This window comes from Sphaeramia orbicularis, chromosome 7 (assembly GCF_902148855.1).
Source record: "Sphaeramia orbicularis chromosome 7, fSphaOr1.1, whole genome shotgun sequence".
NCBI classification, from domain to species: Eukaryota; Metazoa; Chordata; class Actinopteri; order Kurtiformes; family Apogonidae; genus Sphaeramia; species Sphaeramia orbicularis.
Window position 1 is genome coordinate 20,613,935 of NC_043963.1, and position 20,732 is coordinate 20,634,666.

The following is a 20,732-nucleotide window of genomic DNA, read 5'->3' on the forward strand; positions in this document are numbered from 1 at the left end:
TATGTTCTTATCAGTTTTATGTTTGTTTTTAGTACTGACTTTCATTGTGTTTATGTGTATTTTTAGTGTGGATGTACGGCTGTGATTTCTATTTTGTGTAACTTCTGCTGCTGTTGTTGTCTTGGCCAGGACACTCTTGAAAAACAGATTTTTAATCTCAATGAACTTTTTTCCTGGTTAAATAAAGATAATAATAATAATAATAATAATAATAATAATAATAATAATAATAATAATAATTCTGTTGGGTTTCTGTAAATTGGCTTAGAGTCTGGTTTTGACCAACTCTGTATATAAAGTGTCATGAGATAACTTTTTTCTTGTGATCTGGCGCTATATAAATAAAATTTGACTGATCGAGTGATTTGATTGGTTTTCACCTGTAAATCGCTTCGGAAAAAAGCATCTGCCAAATGCATAAACATAATAATAATAATAATAATGTTATCTTACACCTAAGCAAAACACCAACAAAGGTAACTCTACACTAAGTTTTCATCTAAATAAATGTGTTATTTATTGCTTATTATATTGCAAATATTCAGTTATGCCACATTTATAAAGCCTACATGTGATTTTTGTGCTTTAAACATTTTTTTTAGAAATATCTGGATCATATATCAAGCGGTGTTTTTCAGCATCTACTTCTGCATGTTTGTATTTTAGTAGGTCTACATATAGGTCACTGTCCTGATTTTAACAACCAGTTTGTTCTTCCTGCAGCCTGTAAAAATGATTTGTTAGGTTATATCCTCATTTTTAAAGTGCATTTCTGTCCACGTGCGCATTGACTGTATCCACTAACGTACCGCTGTCCAAACATCAGAGTGGACTTGGTCTCAGCGTCATTGTAGCTGGAGGGGGAGCAGCAGATGAACATAGTGGTGCGGCAGTTTCCACCCAGTGAGTCCTGCAGGATGCGGGTCATTTTACTGTCACGGTACGGCACGTGACTTTTCTGCATGAACGGGAAGAGATAGGAGAGGAAAGAGGAGGATGGAAAATAAGATCAGCGGAGGACGAAAGGAATGCAGCTCATGATGAAGCAGAACAGAAAAGCCACCTGTCTCCTGAGTTTGTGTTTCTGCAGTGACTCATTGGAAGATTTTATCGAACAAAGTTTCATCATTCTCTCTATTTTTGCTCTATTTGGATCTTCACAAACCTCCAAACGTGCTGTCAGAAGCGGCAGATTGATGGTGCCGCATCCAACTAATCTTATAATTGGTGGAAAGAGTTTTGGCATTTGATGTCTAAACCTGTCGAGTTGGCAGAAAGTGAAGATGGCAGTGCATACTGGGCACAATGTGATTTAGGAACAAGCACTGAGGATTTTGGACTCTTCAGGGGTACTACAGAGACACCCCTACAAAATAACACCAAGAACAATTAATTAAGATATTTATTATTTGTTTCATAAAATAAATGTAATTGTTGAATTGATTTTATTGTTTTATTGTATTGCATTTATTACCACTGATTTCTTTTTAAATTATTTTTTGTTTTCTTTTATTGTATCTGAATTAGTTTGTTTTTATCATCACTAATTCCTGTGTTTTCTTGGTTATAATGAAAATGAGGACTTTACCTCAATATATTCAGAGATTAAATAAAGATTACAATAATATAGTAATACACGTATGCCTGATTAAAGGTTCAGTGTGTGAGATTCAGAGGGATTTAATTGTAGAAATGTTTATAATATTGTTTCCTTTATGTATAATCACCTGAAAATAGGAACTGTTGTATTTTCTTTATGTTAAAATGAGTGGTTTATATTTACAAAGGATTTAATATGAGCTATAGTAGCTCAGAATGGACTTTGTTTTATATTTGGTAAAATCCAGAATTAAGGTACCTGCAATGTTTGAGTGTAGACCACAGTTATTATCACCTTAAAGCAAAATCCCAGAATGGATCGATCAATCCAAATTTTGACATGGGGTAGGATGGGGTTGGTGGGATTCAGTTTGTTGTGATCAGTAATTTCACTACTAGATATAACTATGTTTTACACACTGAACCTTTAAATTGATGTTCACAGAGGTGCTAATGTCTACTAAAGTGAAGGGAATTGAATGCTTTTGAACAATATATTTGTTTTTCTTAATAAATTTTTTGTGGTTTATCTCATGTTGCTGACTTCATAACCAATTAACTTATCATCACCAATCATCATTTTAAGATAAGAATTTATTGATCCCACTATGGGGAAATGTTCACTATTTCATATATAAATGAAATTTTGTCATAATTTGCTTTTGAAGTCTTGAGTTATGAAAACAAATATCTAATCATTTCATACTTAAGTCCAAGTGAATGTTTTTGCCAAATTTGGAGAAAATATATGGACGGGTATTTCTATATATACTATTGTCCATAAATTTAGAATAATTTTATTTTCATACAAATTCCCAGATTACACTTTATCGATCAAGAATTCACAATAATTTCATGAGAAGAGGAAAAAAATTTTTTTTTCCAACTTAATGGGCAACAGTGTATATTCAGGACAGACTACTTGCACTACCACTACTGGCAGCATAGGGCTTAAAAAATTTGTAAATTCAAGCCAATATTAACATTGAAGTATATACTATAAATACTTTCTGTTTTAGTGAAATTGCAAATTATGAAAGTTAAACAAGAAATTATAAAGATTAAGCATACATTCTAAAATTAAATAAAACTCAAACCTATTGAATTATAGTTATTATAACTGTAGAGTCTTAAGATAAGATAAGATAAGATAAGATAAGATAAGATAAGATAAGATAAGATAAGATAAGATAAGATAAGATAAGATAAGATAAGATAAGATAAGATAAGATAAGATAGTCCTTTATTAGTCCCACAAAGGGAAATTCCAGATTTACAGCAGCAATAGTGGAGTACAACAAGGCACACCAGAGAAAAAAAAGTGCAAAATCAAGAATAAAACTTGGTTGTTACTGTCAGTGTGTACGCTCAAGTAGGTAGAAAGTGTCTCACCGTTCCCTCAGCCAGGGCTGAGATGACGTTTCCCAGAGCCGACAGAGACTTGTTGATGTTTTTAGCCTCGTCCAAGACCGCTCCCGCAGCCCCGGTTTTACTGACCTGGAATAAAGACAAAGACACGATCAATTATGTCAAACAATAGACAGCTGAAGCACTTGAACAAGTAAAAAAAATAAATAAATAAAAGACTAAACAAAACAAAGTAACATCGTTTTACTCCGTGGGTCGTACCTTCTCACTACCGGCCAGATCCACCAGGTAGAGTTTTCCACACAGCTTCTGCTCCGTCTCCACATGCTCTTGCTTGATGTTGATCAGGAAGATGCTGTGGCTGCGAGAGCTGTGTTCGTTCATGTCTGCACAAAAAAACAGAGGTGACAGCAGTGAGGAGGGGGTCTGTGGATGGAGCAAAATACTGTATGGAAGGAAAGGCAAGTTTATTTATATACAGCATCCCATACAAGAAGACAATTCAATGTACTTTATATGCATTAAAAAAAATATCCAGAGGGAAATAAAAACAAAGTGCTGATTTTTTAAAACAGATTTTTAAAATCAATAACAGACAGGAGAATTTTTTTTTTTTTTTTTTAAATATGGGGCCCCTTTTTTAGATGAAGTGAGGAATAAATAACAGAGCGGACCTGACTGCAATCATGGGAATTCCTATAATAACTTAAGGGATTGGTATTATGAAACCACAATGTATCATGGTAAATGTTTTATTGTCCTGGCCTTGGTCCTATGTCACCTGGAAAGAGTTATAATGTAACAACATGTCCTGTATAAAAAAACTGACAGTACTCTATTGTTTTTGTAATTCTTTTTGTTTGCTTTTTTGTTTTTTTTTTTGCTTTTTTTTCTTTAGTTTTTTGTTTTATACATTTGATTTTCATATTTTTATTGATATATTTTCTTACAATTATATTCTGTTGTATCATTGTGAAATGTTTAATGGGTGAAAAGAAAGAAAAAACAATAAAAAGTGAGTTATAAAAAATAAAAACAAAGTGCTTAAACAATAACATCAGAATAATAAAACATATTATTCGAGGAAAATACAGGATACCCAGAAAAGAATACAATAATTTTTACATATTGCATAGATATTAGAATGACTAAAGGAATATAGGGACTTACATAGCATTAAGAGTTAACTAATACTTACAATAACATTAGAGTGTAAGTTACAGAGTTTATAGAAAAATGTTTTCAACCTTGACATAAAAATCCTCACATTTGGAGTAAATCTAAGCTCTACTAGCAGTTTGTTCCAATTTTTGGTTCCAATGTTTAGTCTATAACACAGTTCTAGTTGCTTTGAGTCATTTTAATGTGTAAATATTAAGTATTATCAGACAAAATTGGGCTAAACATTATGCTTTTGACGTCTTTTTGACGTTACATCTTTTGGATGTATAATATTTTCCTCCTTTACTTACTTCATTGATTTAATTGGTTCATTGTTCTTTTTTCCTGTAGATAACTTCACTAACACAGGCTCTGTTTAGTCTGTTCTCTTATGTTTTGGTTCTTGTTCATATGTTTACTTTTTGTATTTTCTATCTGATTCTCTTCATTCTTTTTGGAAAATAGATATCACCACAAAAAAAAAAAAAAGATTAAGACTTAACTCATGCCACGTTAACATCCTAAAATCTGGTCTCATTTCATTGCACTCAGAAGGATCTGTGTTCTTTTGTGAACCAGGTCTTTTTTGCAGCAGTATGACATCAGTATTTGAGCTGAGATCTGATTCAAATCAGCCCTCCTCACAGAGGGAAAGTTCAGGTTTCTCTGCAGATGATATCTGAGGGCATCAGCCCAGTGTCTGCAGAGCGTCGGCCCATTAGTCTGGTATCAGCACCCGTTCTGCAGCACCGTGACTCAGCAGGCGTCCACACAGGAAGCAGAGCAGACGGTGCAGCTTTCAGTAAATCTGATACGCCGCTGCTTCACATCAGACTGGAGCGGTGTTGAGTCTTATTGTCATCACATTATTCTAATACTAATGTTTTGGATTATTTTGGTTTTCATAGACTTTTTAATGGAAAGTAAGGGTTGGGGACTTCTTTTTATTGTTTTTATTTGGTTTTATTGTGTATTTTTTCTATCTTTTTTCATCTCAAGACAGTATTTATTAGTTATCTTTCTTTTCCACTCCTTGTTTATTGTGTAGACAGGATCATCTAAACCAAGACCAAGTAACAACCAAGACCAGAATGTATTGAGACCAAGAAAAACAAAAACTAACAACAATCTATCACCACACAAACTGTCCCTCAATGTCTCAAAAAAGCTAATTCATCTTGTACGTTCCTCAGAATTCAGTATATCAGGTGATTGTGCACCAAACTTGATGACAAATACCTGTCAAATAGCTAGATATAGTAGTTTGCTATGTGAAAATGACCATATTTGGGCAAAAGGGGCAGGACTGCAGAAGGGTTAAAGGTGGGCTAATGCTAAGCGTTATCTGACAGACAGTAAAATTATAACCTTCATTAAGCATTGTGTTACAGTCATCTTACTGTCTTGTTAGTGTGACCTGGAGCTTTCTGGGAAAAAAAAAAAAATTAAATAAGTCTTAAAATGCGACTCAGCAGATGAGTGAACATTCATAAAGGCCTGTCATGGATGGATTAGATCATTAATTAGAGGGTTCCAATTACAACGTAAGAAACTAGAATGAGTCTTGAAGAAAAATCCTTGAATTAATATGTTTTACTGCTTAGTCTAATGTCTAATGTTTTTACATTTTGCTTCGTATTTGTTTTGCATCTTGTGAAATATTTATTTACTTATTTTGGTATGGTATCGTAACAGTTTTGCATCATTTCATCAGGTATATATTTGCCAGTGTTTTGTTTGTTTTGTACTTCCTGAATATGTAGTTTTGCACTTAGTTTTGTATTCATTTTGTATTATCTTTAGATGTATTTTGTTTGGTTTGTCTGACTTTAATAAATGAAATGAAATGTGCAATGTGTTGGTTAATTGCATTTTAACACTCTTTTAGTATCTGTCTGTGTTTAGGTATCTGTACATTTATTTATTTATTTATTTATTAGTTTATTTGGTAGGGCCAGTGCATATTAATGAACATCTGTATTGAACAACAAATATGCCAGATTGTGGCAAAAATCCTAATATTTAGATCTTTTGTAAATAATATGTATTCGTGTAACCTAATCTTATTTTTTTTAGGTTTTTAACATCTGTCCAGTGACTGTAGATGAAAAATACCCATTTGTCTAATTCTGGTGTATTTACAGAAATGTGAATCAATGTACAATATCCCTGTCAAATAAATGAATCAATAAAATAAATTGTATTTTTCAGTAGAAGTTCAATATAACACTTTGGGAGCCAGAGCTTTATGAAGATAACCCTAGTGGCCATCAGAGGTATTACAACTTTAAGATATTTCCATTGGCTTCGTTTTGGAGCTGAGGTCCTTGCACCTTGGTAGGCATGCATTTGTGTTTTAAGCATAAATTTCAGGAAATGTGTATTATATGGAGATATATTTGATAAGAATCTTGGATTTGGAAGGTATAAGAAATTTTCTCTCTGTGTTTTTCAACCCATAAAGATGCAAACAGCCACTTGCGACCATCTACAGATCTAAAATGTCTAATATCTATTGATCCACTAATTATATCAATGCATGTAAATAATTGTTGTAAAATATAGTTTGCCATCTTTTCATGGTCATCAGATATGACCCATTTGGATGTTCAAAGGCTCTGTAGTTACCATGTAAACACCATCATCTTCTACAACATTGATTCACCAGTAAAACCCATGGAGTTGTATAAGTGACAGTGAATGGAGACACTTCATTTATGTTCAGTTAATGATAGGTTTGCTGAAAAAAAAAATCACTTTTTCTTCAGTTTTTTTTTTTTTTGATTTTGATATAACCCTCAACTTTAATCTGAGCTTTGATGAACATTTACGTGATCAGTGAATTAAATATATGAAAATACATGACTTTCACTGGAAAAATGCAAAATTCAGAGGATAATAATATAATAAACGATGATAAATCACTTTAACACCAAATGTATCATATTTGATACATGAGTTTTGAAGCCCTCTACATGATCGGTGTGATATTTTTTTCTTGAAAAACCTGATGTATACAATTAGATACATGCAATACACAGATAATCCACCAGGGGGAGGAATTCGTTCACCAGAGGCCTTTGCAGTGACACTACAAGATTGTCATTAATGAGGAAGGAGGCAGAACTTTGCCAATTTTGAAAAGTAAATACCAATTTGTTAGACATGTTTGTGTTACATTATGTTTTTGTTTGTTCAAAAATAATAGTATTTGAGCACTGAGACTCAATGGATCAAATATGATACAAAATTTAAACTGATACATGGAAACTGATATTTGAAAAGAAAAAAAAAGTTTTTTGGTTGTTCAGAAGGACCAATAAAGGGTCCACTTTAAAAGAACTGGAATTTTCTGTCAATTATGTAATGGTTCAGGCTTTACAGGGTTAAGAAAAGTGAAATCAAGTAAAAAAAATTCATTAGTTGTCCTGGGTCTAAATACGTAGGTTATTAATCTGAAACCTCAATCAACAATCAGTACATCCACCATCTCCTACATAAATACAGAAAATCCAAGAAACCAAAGCCTCCTTCCTGTATGTATAACCATATTTCAATGTGACCGTTCCCATAAAACTCCAACACAACCAGACTGAGCTGAATATTCAAAGTCATTTCCCAATCAGCGGGGACTCCAGCATGAAGAACATGAGCTAGGTCAGGCAGCATTTTACCGTCTGTCTGGTGCAGTTCTGATGCTGTTCGTCAAATACCAGAGAGAATAGATGATTTATAACAACAAGTGTTTTATTGCACTTGGCACCGCATGAGTAATTTCAGTTTTTATTGACCACACAATGCAGAACTCCGATGATAACACTCTGAGAGACTGTCTGTGTCTGATTAAAAAAAAAAAAAAACCTTCTAAGTATTTATAGCATCTTGTTATTTTGTAAAATGGTGTAATAATCTGCAAATTAATCAGATATAATGGGAGTCATTTGGCTAGAGACGACATTTTATACTGTAATTTAATGTTGCGCAACAATGATAAAGCACTGATCTGACCCGTAAACCTGTAATATTTCAGCTACTGGTGAGATATTACTGAGGAGTGAGTCAGCAGCAAAACAAACAGAGCTGAGGCCTTAAGAAAATACAAAGTGCATGACAAGATGCACAATTACAGACAACCTTTACTCCTTATAACATGAATTAAATAGAAACACACTGCCTCCAGCCTGAACGTGACTTATTCTACATGATGTTAAAGCTGTTTATTCCAGGACTGGCTTTGAGATAATGGTTTTAAGCAGAGGCGTTGTTTTTCATTGTTACCGTCTCCACATCCAAGCAGTAACTGTCATTTACATCACAGCGACTGGCATCTGAAAAGATCTGATTCCCTTTTATGGGACTGAATGAAGCTTGAAAATTATAACGCGCGCTAACATGAAAAATTACATAACAAGACACAATAACAGGCGGAATGAACTCAGCTGTCACTTCACGCATCAGTAGCGGGTTTTGAAGGCTGTAGCAGCGCAAAGGCAAACCAACGCAGAGTCTGTGTGCTCAGATATGGAAGGAGATGCAGAAGAGAGTGTGTTTTAGAGACAAGATGGTTTGCTAAATTGTTTTTCTTTTTGATGACAGCCATGAAGGATGAAGAAGAGGAATGGAATTATGAAAATATACATAGATAAAATAAAACTATAAGATCATATTCTGGTTATTTATGACAGAATTAATACAGTTTTAGGGGGAATTGTATTTTTTTTGCATTTAATTTTCACTGAAAATGTGTAAAAATGATGATAATGATGTGATTTTCGGTGCTCATGCATGTTCATGTACATCTGGAGAATATAATCTCTGTATAATCAGCATCTCTGTAGAACCATAATGCTTTGCAGTGAGTCATTTTTACTTCTACCAAAAATTGTAGCTCCTGTCATATTGTGATTTCCATGACATTTTGATTATAATATTCTACATACTATAAGCGTACTTTTTTGTATCAGTTGCATATTTTTACAGTGCATTCACTTTTTTCATTTATTCTCAGTTTATTTAACAATATTGTGTTAAGAAAAAAATTTGCAGTGTAAAATATATGCATTGTACTGTCTTTATAATCACTATTATCCACTGTTTTGACTGGATCTGAACAGTGTTTAATGGCTTGAAATTAGTTTAGTGGAGTCTGGTTTTGTCATAGAAGTCCCATTATTGTCATGTTAAGTGTGTAGTTATGCATTTACATTTAGGGGGAAACAGGGTAAAATATCATTTCAAGGAATAGAAAAACCAACTGAAGGCGAAGCCGTGGAAAACACACAGCATTCATAATAAAATAAATAAGAAAACAAAGACAAAGAAAGAAGACACCACACCACCAACAAGCAGAAGGTGAAGGAGTCCATGGAAGTACTAGAAAAGATACGGACGCTCTGATGTTTGCGAGTTATTCATAATAAAAAAATAATGATAATGATGTCTGTGGTCTATAGTTAACCCATAAAGATCCAGTGTTACTTTTGTGGCAGTTCCCATATGATTTTTTTCCTCTTCTGAAGTGATTATCACCATTTATTGTACTATTATCCTCTGTGTTTTGCATTGTTTCAGTGAAAATCGTGTATTTTCCTATATTTAATTTACTGATCATGCTGATGTTCATAAAAGTTCAGATTGAAGTTGAGGGTTATTATATTAGAAACAGAGAAAACAGAAGAAAAAGTGACTTTTTAAACAAAATCTATCATTAACTGAACAGAAAACAAGTGTCTCCATCCACTGTCATTGATCCAACTCCATGGGTTTTACTGGTGAATCAATGTTGTAGAAGATCACGGTGTTTCCACGGTAACTAAGGAGCCTCTGAATGTCCAAATGGGTCATATCTGATGACCATGAAAAGATGACAAAGTGCATTTTACACCAATTATTTACATGGACTGATAGGATCAATGCAGTGGTTCTCAAACTTTTTACAGTGGAGTACCCCCTGAAATATACTTTTTTAGCCAATTACCCCCAACTCTCGCTTCAGGATTTTTGATTGAAAAAAATTTGGCAAAATTCATTCCTGTGCCAAAGGCATCTGTTTATATTTTCAAAACTTTTTAAACAAACAACATATATTTAACTGTAATATATAAAAAATAACACATTTTTATAAGTGAATTTTGTGTGCAAAATATAAACTGAAAAGTGTACTCTTTCATTGATAAGAAAAATAAATAACTTAGTCATTAATTAATAAATTAACCTTTTGTCAAAAAATAAAATTAAATACTTAGCTACTCAAATAAACTCATTTTGAATAATATAAAATAGAAATGTTCTTAAAATGTTACCAGAGCTTAAACAAGATGATTAACAATAAAACTATTATATGAATGTATTTATTGTGTTTTATATTTCAGCATTAATTCTCATTATTAATTTATATTTAGTACATGATGGCTTATTCAATGTATTTTTCCAAAACAATTTCAAGTACCCCTAGGGATACGTATACCCCACTTTGGGAACCTCTGGATTAGTGAATCAACAGTTATTAAACTGTTTAGATTAGTAGAAGACTGAGTTGTTTTTTTTCTATTATTCTATTTTTTTTGTTTTGTTTTATTTTTGTCCCTATGTTTTGTATTATGTTTGTGTCTGAAATAAACTGAACTTACTAACTAACTGTGGATGCCAGTGGATGTTTGTGTCTTTATGGGTAATATCAAATGGCAAAGTCAGATATAATGCACTACGGGAAAGATTATAACAAAAATGTGGGTGGGTTCAGAATCTGTACTCTTCTAAAAACACCACTGGACAATCCCTCTTTTGGAATCCTCACAGAAAAAAAGAAACAGAAGTAGGATCAAAATCACCTGATAATGACCAACAATGAAAAAGAGTGGAAGGATCTCAAGACTCCAGCAAGAAGCAGATGAAGAGTGGAGCGCTCTGCACCACAAGGCACTGAAGAGTTGGTGTATGCTAGACTTTAGTCACTGATGACTGTTTAGGTCTTTGAGGGTTAAAATGACAACATACTGCTGTAAATCTGATTCAATTAAACTAAGATTTTTTATACGGTATGCAATGTGTTCATATTAAATGTGCTGAAGCAGAGCCTGTAGAACAAAAACCTCCAAATACGTGTGGTTTATAGAACAATTCTCAAAACAGAGCTGTCTGTGTGCAATATAATTAGAACATTATGTAGAGTGTATTAAGACTCACTTGTCACAGCAACATGGCGGTTGGCTTTCCCCTCATCAATCACATCCATGACCTCATCGGGGCTGGAGACAAAACGCTCAGTGCATCCCTGATGAGGAGGAGGAGGAGGAGGAGGAGGAAAAGGAGGAGGAGGAGAGGACAGATTTAATAGTCTGTATCTGATGTAGCCCACGGACAATTCTGACCTAAAAACAATAAAGCACTACTATGACCAACCTTGACATACGGCACCCTGTTCTTATCCTCATGGACAGACAGGTTGGTCTTTGTCACTGAAATACAAGGAAATTACATGGAACAAATTAAATTTTGGTGCTACATTTGTGTTAACGCATTAATCATGTTCACTGAATGTCTCTCACCGTCCAAAAGGTCACGGATTTTGTCCATGTAGATCTCAAAATAAGAAACCTATTAATGAAAGAAAAAAAAAATGAATCCCTGAATAAACACACGTGAAAGAAAATAAAATTAAGATTCTTTTACAGGAGTCAAACGTATCTGTATTATATACATAACATAAAATAATCATGATAATAAAACAGAACAGCATTAAAAAGTGCTTTAGAACAAACCCATAAAATGCGACTGTAAAATATGTAATTATGTTGGAAAAAACTAGAAGGCAAAAGAGATTTATAACCATAAAAAAGAGACAAAAGATAAAAATAAAGAGAAAATTTCCATTTATTTTGCTTTAGTTGATTCATTTGCCTCATATCTGTATTATTTTAAAAATGTTTATCATGTTTTTTTACTCTATGAAGTGTTTCTCAGTTATAGGAGGATGAAAAACAAAAACAAACAGTGCAACATAACAATCTGCAGATGCTGTACCTTGATGTGGAATTCAAGGTTTTCATCCATGGCAAAGATGTGGTTGAAAATGTCCTCAGCGATGCGAGGAATGATCCCCATCTGGTGAGGATCATGGAGTTTACCCTGAAACAGAAAATCAAACATGTGAGATAGTGATTTATCCAGGAAACAGCAAAGAATTTAAACTCAGAAAGCTCTTAAACAGTAGCAGTTTGTCTATTTTATTTAATTTCAGTTTATTTAGAAAATTCCAACAATGACATTATGCTAAGAGTGTTAGACTTTCTTTTTGACAAAATAAAAATATTATTCTGGCATTTAGAGCAGACAACAATGTATACTATATGTACATGTGAGGTACAGAATGTGAATGTCTGACACTGGATGTCAATAAAAAATAAATTATATAAAAAAAGAGTGCTAGACTTGGTTGGTTATATATGATTACTCTGTACTTGTGAAAATGAAAAAATAAAAAATAAACAAGTGGTTTCAGGCACGACAAACCCCACCCCTTGCACATGTAGCTTATTTTAGCATCGATCCAGCTGATGCCATCATGTGTATGTGTATGCTGATGTCAACATATCAATTATATGTGCCAAGTTTGAAGTAAATTGAAACAAAATGATGTTTTATAGACGTGAAATTTCGCCCATTCTAAGTAAATGGGAGAAGAAAAAAGATTTTAAAAATTCATAAAAATTTTAACTTATACCTACTTTTCCCAAAATGTAATCACATCTATTCTGGGTCACTGACAATCAATAAACCCAATTCAGTATGAATTCAACCAATAGTTTTGATGCTACTGACATGTGAAATTTCGCCCATTATAAGTAAATGGGGAAAAAAAAGATTTAAAAAAATTCAGGAAAAATTGAAACTTTGACCTATTTTTCCCAAAATATAATGACATCTATTCCTTGTCACTGGCACACTATAAACCAAATTTGGTATGAATTCAATCAATAGTTTTGCTGCTACAGACATTTCAAATTTCGCCCATTATAAGTAAATGAGGGAGAAAAAAAAGGATTTTAAAAATTCATAAAAAATTGAAACTTTGACCTACTGTTCCCAAAATATAATGAGATCTATTCTGGGTCACTGGCAATCTATAAACCCAATTTGGTATGAATTCAACCAAAAGTTTTGCTGCTAGAGTGTTAACAAACAAACAAACCGAACCAAAAACAATACCCCCTGTCTCCCCTTAGGGGCCAGGATAAAAAACTTCCACTCATCCACTTTTGTGCAAAGTTAAAACTAATTTTAGCTGTGACTACTGCAGGAAATGATTTATTATCCAAAAACACAGCACAAAATTGGACTGAAAGCTAAAAAAAAGTCCCCTTAAAACAGAACATGGTGCATTTTTCCCCTTGTTTTATCACTTCACTACTATTACATGTTTTCATCTCTACACAAATATGTTTGCTCAGTAGAAAACTGTCGAAGAAATCACCGTACCTCCATGGTGTGAGTCTTCCCGGAGGAGGTTTGTCCATATGCAAAGATAGTGCCATTGTATCCACACAGCACATCTATGAGGAACAAGAGCACAATGAAAACATGAGGCCACAAAGGAAGCGCTTAAAATACCTGACATGTTTCTGACAAAGGCGTCCAGACGTACCCTTGACGATCTGCTTGGCGCAGGTGTTGTAAACCTGCTCCTGGGTGGTGTTGGTTGGAAACACTCGATCAAAGACATAGGACTTCCCCTGTTAACGCAGTAAATGACAGTTAAAAAAGCACAGTTTGTCAGTTTAGTGACAGAACATGCAGATAATTGAAATAAAAATGTCACTTTTAATCACAGATGTGCACATTTTGCACTTTCTAACTGACATGAAATCCCACATCTTCTGCACTAGTTCTGTCTTATTTTTACTGCTGATGTCTGTTTATAAGTTGGTTTTATGTGAGCCTTGCTGCAAAATTTATTTCTTCTAGTGGAGAAAGCAAAATAACCCATGAATATAAAGGTAATCTACAACTTTCAGGTCTTAAACAAGAGGATGCAGTACTCTATCTCATACATTAATAAAAAAGGAAAACAATACATATATTTTCATTAATCTTTGTAAAATGTCAGCCCTATAAGACAAAGACCAAGTGACTCATCTACTTTTTGCAGCGTGACCATTATCAGAACTGAGATTAACACAAACACCTACGTAGAAAACGTCATGATTCTAATAAGAAAACAACTACTTTACTGCCAACACATTGTATGAGTAACTGAGCAACTGATTACTCTGCAAAAATGTGTTGAATATGTGAATAAAGCGTTAAGTCTCAAAGGCCCAGAGCAGTGTTTCCGACCTCTGCCTCTCCTGTATTTACTCTGGTTGGCCTCAGTTATCTTTGATTTAAGAACCCATCCCAAAAAAAACCCACTTATTAAACTTTTTAAATCCAAATTTTACACTTTCTTTAATTATTTTGTACTGTGAACTAAAGAAACTCACTGTTTTCAGCTTTTCTCCACATCTATTCTTTACTAAGCAAGTCAAGGCCCTTCATTTTAATACCATTGAAGATGTTTTTCAGGGTATTTTTGTATGTTTTAATTAACTGATCATGTACATGTGTCCGAAAATAATTATATTAGCAACTAAACAAATGCATAAATTATGGAGCTTCTTTATGTTCAAATGTGGCTCCACACTGATATGACTAGAGGTTCAGCACTTATAGATATGAGAAGTCCTGTCTTTTGAGTGTTAATCTAACAATATAGCTTTAACAGACTTTTCAGATTTCTGAAGGAAAATAATGTTGAAATCCATGTCTTAAAGGTGTTCTTGAACAACATAATCATCAGAACTTGCCGTGTGCCACTTCTGAATGAGAAAAAAAATACAGTATACTGTGCAAAAGTATGTTTTTACAGGGTAGAAATGAACATATATATTAATTTCTCATTCTTTTTGCTTCAAAATCTACATGGAAATACAGGAAAAATGTGCAAAACCTTAAAAGACACCAAAAACACTGAACTAAGTGGGATGTAAAGGTTAAAATCACTATTTATTGTGACCCCTGAACCTATGACAAGAAGCTGCACAAACAGTTAGAAACATCTGACATGTGTTGAATGAAACATTAGAAAATGTATGCAATAAATCTCACATTGTCTGAACAAAAGGGGCTAAAAACATGTTAAATGCAACGGGAGGTCACAATAAATACTACTTATTTGGTTTAGAGTAGCTGTTTTTTACCCTGAATGTTTTGTTTTTACTGCTGTATATACTTCATATACTATATCCAGATTGGATCTTAATGTGTGGTCATTAGAAATTCACTAAACCAACAAAAATTATGTTGGCTGATGACTTTTGCACAGAACTTTATATTCAATGTAACCAACTTGTAATCATCAACATCTGATTAGTTACTGCAATTTACCAACATAATTTTTGCCAGTAACTGCAACTGAGTCACATTTATGTTGTTATTTAATTACATAGTATCCAAACACTGCATATAATCAGACATAATTGACAAGAAAACACAAATTTATGCTTTAATGGTAAAGCTGTCTGTAATTATCATTAAAAAAACACATTATTTTAGTCTGGTGACTGAACCTCATCAATTAATGCAACAAATACAAACTCATGACATGATACACATGACATACAAATTACATTACACTGATAAAACAAACAAATCCAGATGTGAACGGTGAATACCATGTGGTTTTAACATACTGTTTTTCCACTATTAACTGCAAAAGAAGGCCCTATCAGCACTGCGTGGTCTTAAACCCAGCTCTGCAGTGTTTCAGCCTTTCCAGTTAGTCGGGGCCATATTTCATCCAGGACATGTCTACTTCAGATAAAAAGCCAAGTCTGCTGAAAAGCTCGTTTTTTTAACACCTTACATAGCACCAAAGTCACAGGAAAGACAAAGCGGACAATTCTGTGCATCCATTAAGATGCTTCACTTGATTTTGTTGCTGCTTCAGCCACATAAACCTCTTCTATACTGTATATACCGGTATATATTTATCAACATTTTTACCTCGAACATATGGATTATCACATATCCTCCTGAGACCCAGCAATCCATTTTTGTCCTCTGTAGGGGACAAAAGTTTTACAGTTTTACTTAAAAAATGCCGTCCATTGTAAAGGATATTCCAGTAAAAAATAAATAAATAAATAGAAATTATTTTAAAAATGTATTTGAAAAAAATGTTGCATTATGCAATTTCCAATCAAGACAACTGTTTAATGTAAAAAAGCCAAAACTTTCACTTTCCTGGGTCTCAGGAGGATATAGAATACAGAATTTGTACCTTTTGCAGCCACTCATAGTTGAATATTCTGCTCAACATGAGTGTGAACGCTGCATTTTTCCATACTAAATATTTAATGCACTACATGTAGATTATTAGAGCTTTTGCAGCTGTTTCTAAGCAACCCTTCCTTTAAGTCATCCCATAAATACACGATAAGCCCTCATTTTGTACGAACAGGAACATTTTGTAGGACGTTACAAGATAAACCCGCAAGAGGAGATTTTCCACATTCCAGAATATCTTCCCAAAATAAATGAGCTTCCTATAATGAGTAGATATATAAAAGTATGACATATAGAGGAGTGACTCAGCCCTGACAAACCTCTGAATGTCACCATCCCATCTGATACTGAGGCCAAAATGCAACACAATAATGAGAGCTGCTGGAACATGAACCGTATTAAATGTCATTACCAAATTGACTCATGGGGAAAACGCCACCAGGACGGAGTGATTTACCACAGAGGAGGGGAAGGAAGAGGAGGAGAGATAAAGGTGGAAATTAATGATCGAAACAGAGAGAGATGAATAAGAAAGAGATGGAGTGAGGAAGCCCTGTTAGCCCTGGAAGACAAAGACCAAGTGACTCATCTACTTTTTACAGCGTGACCATTACCAGAACTGAGATTAACACAAACACCTATGTAGAAAACGTCATGATTCTAATAAGAAAACAACTACTTTACTGTCAACACATCGTATGAGTAACTGAGTACACTGCAAAAATCAAAATCTAACCAAGTGTATTTGTCTCATTTCAAGTCAAAATATCTCATCACACTCAAAATAAGACATAATCACCTAAAGAGTAACTTGTAAGCGAGATATAAGAACTTATTTTTAGACAATAGACCTTGAAAATCTTATTTCAAGAAATCTTACCAAGATGATTTTCAGGTTTTAGATTTTTTTTTCTTGAATTAAGCAAAAAAATCTTGAATTTAGCACAAAAAAAAATCTGCAAATGGAACAAGTGAAAACTATCTTGGTAAGATTTGTTGAAATAAGATTTTCAAGATCTATTGTCTAAAAATAAGTTCTTGTATCTTGCATACAAGTTACTCTTTAGGTGATTATGTCTTATTTTAAGTGTGATGAGACATTTTGACTTAGAAATGAGAAAAATACACTTGGTAAGATTAGATTTTTTCCAGTATAATATATGTACTTTCTACTCCTTTCATTGTCAAAACCGCATCCATTTCAATTTTTTTTTTTTTACTGCACTTAATTGGGATTATTTGTTATTTTGCATCAACGTGTGCCTCTTATCAATTTTAACATAAACTAGTGTATCAATTACATATTAACACTTATAGAAGATTTTTGTGGCGACTTATAAATACATTTTTTTCTATGTCTAAATTTTACTCTTTAGGTGATTATGTCTTATCTTAAGTGTGATGACATATTTTGACTAAAAATGAGAAAAATACACTTGGTAAGATTTTGATTTTTGCAGTTTAACTGATTACTCTGCAAAAGATGTGTTGAATATGTTAATAAAGCTTCAAGTCTCAAAGGTCCAGAGCAGTGTTTCAGACCTCTGCCTCTCCTGTATTTACTCTGGTTGGCATTGGTTATCTTTGATTTAAGAACCCATCCCAAAAAAAAACCCATTTTTTAAACTTTTAATGTCCAGATTTGACACTTTCTTGGATTTTTTTGTACTGTGAATTAAAGAAACTCACTGTTTTCAGCTTTTCTCCGCATCTATTCTTTACTAAACAAGTTAAGACCCTTCATTTTAACACTGTTGAAGGTGTTTTTCAGGGTATTTTTGTACATTTTAAATAACTGACCATGTACATGTGTCCGAAAATAATTATGTTAGCAATTAAACTAATGAATAAATTATGGAGCTTCTTTATGTCCAAATGTGGCTCCACATTGATATGATTAGAGGTTCAGCACTTATAGATATGATAAGTCCTGGCTTTTGAGTCTTAATCTAAGAATACAGATTTAACAGACTTTTCGGATTTCTGAAGGAAAATAATGTTGAAATCCACCTCTTAAAGGTGCTCTTGAACATCATTACCATCAGAACTTGCCATGAGCCCCTTCTGAATGAAAAAAAAATACAGTATACTGTGCAAAAGTATGGTTTTACAGGGTTGAAATGAACAAATATATTAATTTTTCATTCTTTTGGCTTCAGATACAATATGAAAATACAGGAAAAATGTGCAAAGTCTTGAAAGACACAAAAAAAAACTGAACTAATTGGGACATAAAGGTTAAAATCACTATTTATTGTGACCCCTGACCCCCCTATTTTTGTATATTTTATTTAACTGACCATGCACACATGTCTGAAAATAATTATATTAGCAACTAAACTAATGCATAAATTATGGAGCTTTTTAATGTCCAAATGTGGCTCCAGTTTGATATGATTAGAGGTTCAGAACTTGACGTGGACAAAAGTCTAAGGGGAGGATGCAGCAGGAAAGCAGGTCAGTCAGTGATGAGCACACGGGATAATTATCGATCCTCTGTGAAGGCAATTAGAGAGATCAGTTTCTGACTCTGCTGTCCAGCGTCACGCTGAGAGGAGAGAGGAAGGTCAGATTGGACGTTTCCATTATCAGTGGAGGAGCTTTCAACATCATTTCCTTCTCCTGCACAGTCACAAAACAACCAAAGCCTTGTCTCGCACTCATTTAACTACGCTACTCCCCCTTTCTAGTCTATTTTTGTTTCTTATGATCGTCTCCTGACATGAGATAAAACATCTAAAATGGGAAAATCAACAACGTGTATGAATCTGAGCACAGAATATACTCATACCAGGGAAATATATTCAGCATCTTATTCATACTGAAGGTATCTGAACAGGCTCTGAATACATGGATCAGTTCAAATCTAGTTTCAATTTCCAGTGGACTCTGATCATTTTCATTGATGCCTCTTTTCTATCTATAAAAACAAACCACTTTATAGTTAACGATCAACAAAGAGATATGTTTAACAAGTTTGCATTTCTCAAAACAAAAATGTACAATGAAGTTTATACAAAAACTGCTGCCACATCAATAAAAAAATCATACTTGATGCAAGAAAAATCCCAGGAAAAATCTTGAAACTGGGTTAATCCCATCTTTTTCAACTAAACAGAAAAAAATTGCTCATAAATTTAGATATCATGTGCTGTCATAGATCAATATTTAACAGCAATCCCATTCATAAACACACACAAATGATAATTTATATATATTTGTGTGGATTTGATGAGAAAAGACAACATGCATCCAAGTTCTAATTATATAAACATCTCTCTTTCTGTTTTTCTGCACATTGTTTTTGGTATTTTGCTGGTGTAAACACTCCAATTTCTCCACGGTGGGATTAGTAATGTCATATCTTATCTTATATTAGCACACAGGTGTCAAACATGTGGCCCAGGGGCCAAAACTGGCCCACCAAAGGTTCCAATTTGGCCCGCAAGATGAATCTACAAAGTGCAAAATGCAAAAATTACCCTGAGGACATTAACAGTCAAAGGCATCAAACTCAAAAATAACAGCATAATAACCTAGAAAGGATGACTCCAAATTTTGTTCTTGGTCTAATGTGAAAAAAATCATGGCAACACCAATTTTTTCTCTTTTATTTATTGCAAAGAACATTAAATTCTGATATCCTTTAACAAGAAGATGCCAATAACCTGAACAAATATGAACAACCTGGAATGTCTAAAGAAAAATAAGTGCAATTTTAACAATATTCTGTCTGTTTTGTGCCTTAGTAGATCTGATCTGAAATGCGCACGCAGAAATCATAAATTGAGGCATAATATTGATAAAATTATACTTATGTTTCTTCCAAAATTTCAGTTTTTTCAGGGTTTTCACATCTTTTTTTGTTTTGGATAGAAATAGTTTCATCATTTAATGTTATTTTTTGGCACTAAAAAATTTGGAGTTGTCATTATTTATAGCAGGGGTGTCAAACTCATTTTCTTTCAGGGGGGCACATTCAGCCCAATTTAATCTGGAGTGGGCCAGACCAGTAAAATAATAGCATGATAGCCAATAAACTCCAAATTGTTTTAGTGCAAAAAACAACATTCAGTTATGCCAGTATTGACATTTACAAACTATCCAAACAAAAAGGATCTGAATAACCTGAAAAAAATGGAATTTGTTAAGAAATATAAGTACAATTTTATCAATATTAGGCCTCGACTTATCATTTATACATATGCATTACAGATCAGATCTACAAAGGCACAAAACATTTAATAACAGGCAAAATATTGTTAAAATTGCCCTTAATT

At 33.4% G+C, this 20,732-nt stretch overlaps 1 protein-coding gene across 1 annotated transcript in view; it reads right to left on the minus strand.

Moving 5' to 3' along the window:
- The window catches only part of LOC115421916 (kinesin heavy chain-like), a 43,211-nt gene that overhangs the window by 20,985 nt on the left and 1,494 nt on the right, over positions 1-20,732 (minus strand). Inside the window, exons 2-10 of the mRNA XM_030137922.1 lie at positions 13,772-13,859; positions 13,606-13,679; positions 12,151-12,255; positions 11,676-11,724; positions 11,530-11,585; positions 11,314-11,401; positions 3,229-3,353; positions 2,992-3,096; positions 810-958 (exon numbers count right to left, since the gene is read on the minus strand). Of these exons, the coding sequence (XP_029993782.1) occupies positions 810-958; positions 2,992-3,096; positions 3,229-3,353; positions 11,314-11,401; positions 11,530-11,585; positions 11,676-11,724; positions 12,151-12,255; positions 13,606-13,679; positions 13,772-13,859 (839 nt within the window). The remainder of the gene's footprint in view (positions 1-809; positions 959-2,991; positions 3,097-3,228; positions 3,354-11,313; positions 11,402-11,529; positions 11,586-11,675; positions 11,725-12,150; positions 12,256-13,605; positions 13,680-13,771; positions 13,860-20,732) is intronic.